Consider the following 8901-nt stretch of genomic DNA (forward strand, 5'->3'; position numbering starts at 1 on the left):
AAAAGTCTTCTTGTAAGAAAACTGAATGCTTTTTCATTGTTCTCAGATCCAGGGGTTTGGGTCTGTAGTCACCTAGGCAAATTGGTGAGGCTTTTTACCAAACCTTGTCCAGGAAGTGGGGTGCAAGGTTTTGGGAAGTATTTTGGGGGGAAAGACGTGTCCAAACAGCTCTTCCCCAGTAACCAGTATTTGTTTGGTGGTGGTAGCGGCCAATCCAAGGACAAAAGGGTGGAATATTTTGTACCTTGGGGAAGTTTTGACCTAAGCTGGTAAAGATAAGCTTAGGAGGTTTTTCATGCAGGTCCCCACATCTGTACCCTAGAGTTCAGAGTGGGGGAGGAACCTTGACATGGTGGCATAGCGGTGGGATTAACCTGAAATCATTTTGAGATCCAGTTGAGACTTTTTTGAACTAGAAATACAGATTTTAAAAAGGAAATTTTTTTTTTCCTTTGGAAAGGAAGTCCAAAAAGCAGCTGGAACTGAAAGCAGCTTGTTTTTTCTCTGCTTTGTGGCCAAGCAGAGACAAAAGGGGATTATCTTTGTGAATTGCAGGTTTTCTTTGCCTGGAGGCAGGGTACTTAACTCCTGCAGGGAAATTCACAGTCTTCCAACCCAGAGGTTTTTTTTTTCCTAAAAGTAAATAGGGGGGGTGTGTTCTACCCATTTGCTTTTTCTTTGGGCTGGGTAAACAGGTTTCAAAGTAGTTGGAAGTTTTTGCTTTGATTTGGGCCCAGAGCAGAGACAAGGGAATTGTCTTTTTCTGTAGGCTGACAATCACTATCAGAGAATAGGTATTCTATTCCAGCACAGCAAAATTTTACAGCCAAGTTTTGTTTGTTTATTTCTAAACCTCGGGTGTAAAGTTAGTTAAAAACAGAGAGGTTAGGATGACAGAATCCACAGCACAACAAAAGATGGAATTAGCCAGATTTCAGGCTGAGGAAAAACAAAAGGAACATGAAAGACAGATAGAACTCATGCGGCTGGAAAAGGAGGTACAGGAGGCTGCCCACAGGAGGGAAATGGAGGCAAGGAAGCATGTGGAGGAGGAGAAGGAAAAAGAGAGGAAGCATGTGGAGGAGGAGAAGGAAAAAGAGAGGAAGCATGTGGAGGAGGAGAAGGAAAAAGAGAGGAAGCATGTGGAGGAGGAGAAGGAAAAAGAGAGGAAGCATGCACTGGAGATGGAGAAGGTAAAGGCTCAGCAGAATATACCAACAAACCCTAGCAATCCTTCTCCAGGTACCACTCCCCATCCCAGAAAGTTCCCCACCTACAAGGCAGGTGATGATACTGAGGCCTTCTTAGAAAACTTCGAAAGGGCCTGCCTTGGGTACAACATCTCTACTGACCAATACATGGTAGAGCTGAGGCCGCAGCTCAGTGGACCCTTAGCTGAGGTGGCAGCTGAAATGCCTAAAGAACACATGAACAAGTATGAACTGTTTAAATCCAAGGCGAGAGTCAGAATGGGGATAACACCCGAGCAGTCTCGTCGGAGGTTCAGAGCCCTAAGGTGGAAACCAGACGTGTCATTTACCCGACATGCCTACCACATTGTGAAACATTGGGATGCCTGGATATCCGGAGCAAGTGTTGAATCTCCAGTAAATTTGCCCTTCCTAATGCAAATGGAACAATTCTTAGAGGGTGTTCCTGAAGAAATAGAAAGGTACATCCTAGATGGGAAGCCCAAAACTGTAATCGAGGCAGGAGAGATTGGAGCCAGATGGGTGGAGGTGGCAGAGAAGAAAAAAACTGGTCGCAGTTGGAGCGGAGACCAGAAGGGACAACCCCAGGCCACACCCTATTACCGGGGGCCGCCCAAAGCCCCACCTACCTCCCAAAGAACCCTCCAGACCCCTTATCGTCCCACCACCCCGTTCTCCAGCAACCCTCCTCGCCCCAGTGACCCGTCAGCTGGACGATGTTTTAAATGTAACGAGCTGGGGCATGTAAAGGCCAACTGCCCCAAGAACCCCAACAGATTACAGTTCATTGCACCGGAATCGCACCAGAGGTCCACAGGCCCAGATACCTCCCAGATACCCTTGGAGCGGAGGGAAACTGTGAGTGTGGGCGGGAAGAAGGTCACCGCGTGGAGGGACACCGGAGCACAAGTGTCAGCTATCCATGCTTCCTTAGTGGACCCCAAGTTAATCAACCCAGAGATCCAAGTGACGATTCAACCCTTCAAGTCCAACTCTTTCGATTTGCCTACAGCCAAGTTGCCTGTCCAGTACAAGGGCTGGTCAGGAATGTGGACTTTTGCAGTCTATGATGATTATCCCATCCCCATGCTGTTGGGGGAAGACTTGGCCAATCATGTGAAGCAGGCCAAGAGGGTGGGAACGGTCACCCGCAGCCAGGCTAAACAAGCCGTGAGGCCTAGCTCTGTTCCGGAAACTTCTATCAGGACCCGGTCAAAGGTGATGGACCCGGACCCCAGGCCAATGTCTGCAACAGCAGTAGTGGATCCAGTCCCAGAGACCCAGACGGAACCAGTCCCAGAACCGGAACCAGCCGAACAACCAACACCAGACCCATTGTCAGCACTGAATCCAGTACTTGCAACCTCAACACCAGAGGGCCCCACCGACCCTGAACTGGCAGCAGCCGATAACCCGACACAAGAGGCTCAGCCGGAGCCTGAACCCCAACATAGTGCACCAGCGGAGAGCGGTTCACAGTCAACAGAAACAGCTCCATCCCCTATATCGCTTCCAGAGGGACCAAGCCTAGGTCCACAATCCAATGAGGAACTGATGTCTCCAGCATCAAGGGAACAGTTCCAGACCGAACAGGAAGCAGATGAAAGCCTCCAGAGAGCTTGGACGGCGGCACGGAGCAACCCACCGCCTCTCAGCTCTTCTAATCGATCCAGGTTTGTTGTAGAAAGAGGACTTTTATACAAGGAAACTCTTTCTGGTGGACACCAGGAAGACTGGCATCCTCAGAGACAGTTGGTAGTTCCAACTAAATACCGGGCCAAGCTCTTGAGCTTAGCCCATGATCACCCTAGTGGCCATGCTGGGGTGAACAGGACCAAAGACCGTTTGGGGGGGTCATTCCACTGGGAGGGGATGGGCAAGGAAGTTTCTACCTATGTCCAGTCTTGTGAGGTGTGCCAAAGAGTGGGAAAGCCCCAAGACCAGGTCAAAGCCCCTCTCCAGCCACTCCCCATCATTGAAGTTCCATTTCAGCGAGTAGCTGTGGATATTCTGGGTCCTTTTCCGAAAAAGACACCCAGAGGAAAGCAGTACATACTGACTTTCATGGATTTTGCCACCCGATGGCCGGAAGCAGTAGCTCTAAGCAACACCAGGGCTAACAGTGTGTGCCAGGCACTAGCAGACATTTTTGCCAGGGTAGGTTGGCCCTCCGACATCCTCACAGATGCAGGGACTAATTTCCTGGCAGGAACTATGAAAAACCTTTGGGAAGCTCATGGGGTAAATCACTTGGTTGCCACTCCTTACCACCATCAAACAAATGGCATGGTGGAGAAGTTTAATGGAACTTTGGGGGCCATGATACGTAAATTCGTAAATGAGCACTCCAATGATTGGGACCTAGTGTTGCAGCAGTTGCTCTTTGCCTACAGAGCTGTACCACACCCCAGTTTAGGGTTTTCCCCATTTGAACTTGTATATGGCCGTGAGGTTAAGGGGCCATTGCAGTTGGTGAAGCAGCAATGGGAGGGATTTACACCTTCTCCAGGAACTAACATTCTGGACTTTGTAACCAACCTACAAAACACCCTCCGAACCTCTTTAGCCCTTGCTAAAGAAAACTTACAGGATGCTCAAAAAGAGCAAAAAGCCTGGTATGATAAACATGCCAGAGAGCGTTCCTTCAAAGTAGGGGACCAGGTCATGGTCTTAAAGGCGCTCCAGGCCCATAAAATGGAAGCATCGTGGGAAGGGCCATTCACGGTCCAGGAGCGCCTGGGAGCTGTTAATTATCTCATAGCATTCCCCACCTTCAACCGAAAGCCTAAGGTGTACCATATTAATTCTCTAAAGCCCTTTTATTCCAGAGAATTAAAGGTTTGTCAGTTTACAGCCCAGGGAGGAGACGACGCTGAGTGGCCTGAAGGTGTCTACTACGAAGGGAAATGTGCTGGTGGTGTGGAAGAGGTGAACCTCTCCATGACCCTTGGGCGTATGCAGCGACAGCAGATCCAGGAGCTGTGCACTAGCTACGCGCCAACGTTCTCAGCCACCCCAGGACTGACTGAACGGGCATACCACTCCATTGACACAGGTAATGCTCGCCCAATTAGAGTCCAACCTTACCGAGTGTCTCCTCAAGCTAAAACTGCTATAGAACGGGAGATCCAGGATATGTTACAGATGGGGGTAATCCGCCCCTCTGAAAGTGCATGGGCATCTCCAGTGGTTCTAGTTCCCAAACCAGATGGGGAAATACGTTTTTGCGTGGACTACCGTAAGCTAAATGCTGTAACTCGCCCAGACAACTATCCAATGCCACGCACAGATGAACTATTAGAGAAACTGGGACGGGCCCAGTTCATCTCTACCTTGGACTTAACCAAGGGGTACTGGCAGGTACCGCTAGATGAATCTGCCAAGGAAAGGTCAGCCTTCACCACACATCTCGGGCTGTATGAATTTAATGTACTCCCTTTCGGGCTGCGAAATGCACCCGCCACCTTCCAAAGACTTGTAGATGGTCTCCTAGCGGGATTAGGAGAATATGCAGTCGCCTACCTTGATGATGTGGCCATATTTTCGGATTCCTGGGCAGACCACCTGGAACATCTACAAAAAGTCCTTGAGCGCATAAGGGAGGCAGGACTAACTGTTAAGGCTAAGAAGTGTCAAATAGGCCTAAACAAAGTGACTTACCTTGGACACCAGGTGGGTCAAGGAACTATCAGCCCCCTACAGGCCAAAGTGGATGCTATCCAAAAGTGGCCTGTCCCAAAGTCAAAGAAACAGGTTCAATCCTTTTTAGGCTTGGCCGGTTATTACAGACGATTTGTACCGCACTACAGCCAAATCGCCGCCCCACTGACAGACCTAACCAAAAAGAAACAGCCAAATGCTGTGCAGTGGACCGAAAAGTGTCAGAAGGCCTTTAACAAGCTTAAAGCGACACTCATGTCTGACCCTGTACTAAGGGCCCCAGACTTTGACAAACCGTTCCTAGTAACCACAGATGCGTCCGAGCGTGGTGTGGGAGCAGTTTTAATGCAGAAAGGACCTGATCAAGAATTCCACCCTGTAGTGTTTCTCAGCAAAAAACTGTCTGAGAGGGAAAGCAACTGGTCAATCACTGAAAAAGAATGTTACGCCATTGTCTACGCTCTGGAAAAGCTACGCCCATATGTTTGGGGACGGCGTTTCCACCTGCAAACCGACCATGCTGCACTGAAGTGGCTTCACACCGTCAAAGAAAATAACAAAAAACTTCTTCGGTAGAGTTTAGCTCTCCAAGATTTTGATTTCGACATCCAACACATCTCAGGAGCTTCTAACAAAGTGGCTGATGCACTCTCACGTGAAAGTTTCCCAGACTCAACTGGTTAAAATCGTCCTTGAGATGTGGAAAATATTGTTAGTCTTTATGTACTTGGTAGCATATTTAGAGATGCATGTGTCTTATTAACTCTGTTTTCCTAGAGCTCCAGGAAGAAATCCCAGCCAGTGTTTCACCCTAGCTGAGATTTGGGGGGCGTGTCATAAATAGAAAGGGAAGGGTAAACCCCTTTAAAATCCCTCCTGGCCAGAGGAAATCTCCTCTCACCTGTAAAGGGTTAAGAAGCTAAAGGTAACCTCGCTGGCACCTGACCAAAATGACCAATGAGGAGACAAGATACTTTCAAAAGCTGGGAGGAGGGAGAGAAACAAAGGGTTTGTGTGTCTGTCTACATTTTGTCTTTGCCGGAGATAGACCAGGAATGAAGCCTTAGAACTTTTAGTAAGTAATCTAGCTAGGTATGTGTTAGATTATGATTTCTTTAAATGGCTGAGAAAAGAATTGTGCTGAATAGAATAACTATTTCTGTCTGTGTATCTTTTTTGTAACTTAAGGTTTTTGCCTAGAGGGGTTCTCTATGTTTTGAATCTAATTACCCTGTAAGGTATTTACCATCCTGATTTTACAGGGGGGATTTCTTATTTCTAATTACTTCTATTTTTATTAAAAGTCTTCTTGTAAGAAAACTGAATGCTTTTTCATTGTTCTCAGATCCAGGGGTTTGGGTCTGTAGTCACCTAGGCAAATTGGTGAGGCTTTTTACCAAACCTTGTCCAGGAAGTGGGGTGCAAGGTTTTGGGAAGTATTTTGGGGGGAAAGACGTGTCCAAACAGCTCTTCCCCAGTAACCAGTATTTGTTTGGTGGTGGTAGCGGCCAATCCAAGGACAAAAGGGTGGAATATTTTGTACCTTGGGGAAGTTTTGACCTAAGCTGGTAAAGATAAGCTTAGGAGGTTTTTCATGCAGGTCCCCACATCTGTACCCTAGAGTTCAGAGTGGGGGAGGAACCTTGACACTAATATATAAATAAGGGGGGGAAAAGTTTGAGGGCTGATCTCTATCTCCCTCTGGATGCATCTTGTGTTCCCCACCAGCAGACAGGCTGCCGCTGTGCCACTCGAGAGCCACACTCAGCTTCAGTAATTATTCAGGGTCGGGGTGTTTTATTAACCTGTTGCGGAAATGTACGTGCTTGAGACTAAGTAAAGTTTAGCTTTAAGTGAAAGCACTCTTGTGTTGTCCTGGTTGTGCTAGCCATCTATCGGTCGGATGGCCGTGTATCCCCTGATTTATTCCCTGATACCACCTCGGACAGAGTAAAAGTTACCAAGAGATTTGGGTTGAAAGAACCCTGGGTAACAGCTTGTGTAAGGGGATTGTTGGCCCCTTACTAAAATTTACTGGGGTTTTTTGGTTGGCTAGTTCCCAGTACCAAAAGAAAGGGGAAGGGTCAATGGGAAATCAGGACCCTGAGACTGACAGTCCCCAGGGTCAATGGGGAGAGGCCAAAGCGCCAAGTTAGCCTGACTGACAGGGCAGGCAGACTAATGAGGGAGTCGCCAGGCCACGGGGTCCCATCCTACATGTGAGCTGGAACTACCTGGGCCAGAGTGGGGCTGAGCTAAGGAGAGAGCAGGAGCCCAAGAAGAGCAGGGGAGCAGAGCTGTGCAGGTGTAGTGCAAGAAACTGCTACCTGTAGGAATTTGCTACCCGAAGCAGTTACTCATATGTAAGGGATTGTAAAAAAACGGCTATTGTAAAAAATTGCTGTCTGATGTAATTTGCTACAGGTAGCCGTTACTGATCCCTATGGTTGTTCTTATTTGATGACTTGTCCTAATTTCCTAAAACTTGGCAGTGGTGGGGGGTGGAAGCATAAAGCCTTCTGCTTCCAAACGACCCTGCCTGGTATACATATGCATCAATTGCCTCTTAATACAGGAGTGTAAAAAATAGAGTAAGGTCATTTAAACATCATTTATTTTGCTTCTTCATTTACTGTGCTCACAATGGAGCATCCTGACATTGATACTTCTGCCCAAGTGACCTGTGGGTTGGATTCATTTTAGTGGGACGGATTCATTTTAGTGGGACATGGGAAGGATAATTTAAATTCTTAATATCCTGAGGATTCGCCTTCAATATACTTGTATGCTGGTGTAATTTATCATCATTACAGTTCCATTTTATTTATTACAATAGCACAAGTCACCGTAGCGAGTCAATGCTGACATAACTTGAGTTAACATATGCTTGTAGTGTAGATATGGCCTTCGGTCTATGAAAGGTTTGGGAGAGGTAACAGGAAAAGTATGAGGGGAGACCAAGTTTCATTCAGGTGTTTAGCTCCAGCTTTTGTGGCACCCTAAAAACTCAGGATCAAAGAGACATATAAGAACAAAATATCCTGTATTAATTACAATTTCTTGACTTCAGGGTGTATAACTCAGGTGTTTAGACTTGTTATGGTTTGCAAGCCCTCTTGAGGTTGTAGATGTGTGTTATGTTTTGAAGGCCAAAACTATAAAGGGGTTCAACAAAGAATTAGATCAGCTCCTCGAGATAGATGCATCAGCTATGAGCCGATAGAATCAGGGATGCATCCCCATGCTCCGGGTGTCCCTAAACCTCTTGACTGCCAGGACGGTTCACGCAGTGATTGCCTGTTGTGTTCATTCCCTCAGAAGCACCTGCTGCTGGCCCCGGCCCGAGGACACGGTCCTGCACTAGACGGAGTATTCGTCTGACCCACTGCAGCCGTTCTAACGTTCAGCAAAAGTGACAATAGATTTTTGCCTTGGAGACGGATGTGACGTGAGAGATATACTGCCTTTATGGGATACGTGTGAATCCAGTTCTACACACAAGCAATGGCAAGCGGAAAAACACTAAGGGCTGGATTGAGAGGCAGTTGCAAAAGGCAATCACCCTTGGTGGATTGAATTAAAAAAAAAGGTTTTGAGACGGCCGAGAAACTCAGTCAGGCTGGAAGTCAGATGATCCAGCAGAATAAACTTCTGCTCTAAAAAGAAGAAGAAAAAGTTAGAATTAAAAATGCCAAATTAGAAATCACAGTAAAAAACATCGCAAGTGCAATGCTAGAAACAAAGATGTCATTGCTAGAAATAGTAAGTACTTACTGCTGAATATTTTCAAGGAGGACTTGGTAAAATAGAAATGAAATAGCAGAATGACATGCATCTGCACAATAACAAAGCTAAATGATACGAGTATTTCAGGGAATCCCAGGAGCAGATAAGACAAATTTGTGAACTGCTATGAGACTTTATGCAATCAGACACGCTGACAAGGGGTTCTGTGTTTCTGTAAAGTATTTCACGGAATCAAGTCTCCTACAGCATCGCAGTAGGCTACCACAGACAGAGAGGCACTGCA

At 46.9% G+C, this 8901-nt stretch overlaps 1 protein-coding gene across 2 annotated transcripts; it reads left to right on the top strand.

Moving 5' to 3' along the window:
* Positions 1-650: 650 nt before the first annotated feature.
* LOC141978896 (uncharacterized) lies at positions 651-8901 on the top strand. 2 transcript variants are annotated; one of them, XM_074941244.1, is made up of 2 exons: positions 651-2884; positions 8190-8896. In XM_074941244.1, the coding sequence occupies exons 1-2, from the start codon at positions 891-893 to the stop codon at positions 8233-8235; spliced, it is 2040 nt and encodes a 679-aa protein (XP_074797345.1). In that variant the 5' UTR covers positions 651-890; the 3' UTR covers positions 8236-8896. The 2 variants fall into 2 exon arrangements, 1 of the variants encoding a protein (XP_074797345.1); XR_012636441.1 differs by lacking the exon at positions 651-2884 and adding an exon at positions 5870-5963 and having other exon boundaries at positions 8190-8901.

This window comes from Natator depressus, chromosome 28 (genome assembly GCF_965152275.1).
Source record: "Natator depressus isolate rNatDep1 chromosome 28, rNatDep2.hap1, whole genome shotgun sequence".
Taxonomy (NCBI): Eukaryota; Metazoa; Chordata; order Testudines; family Cheloniidae; genus Natator; species Natator depressus.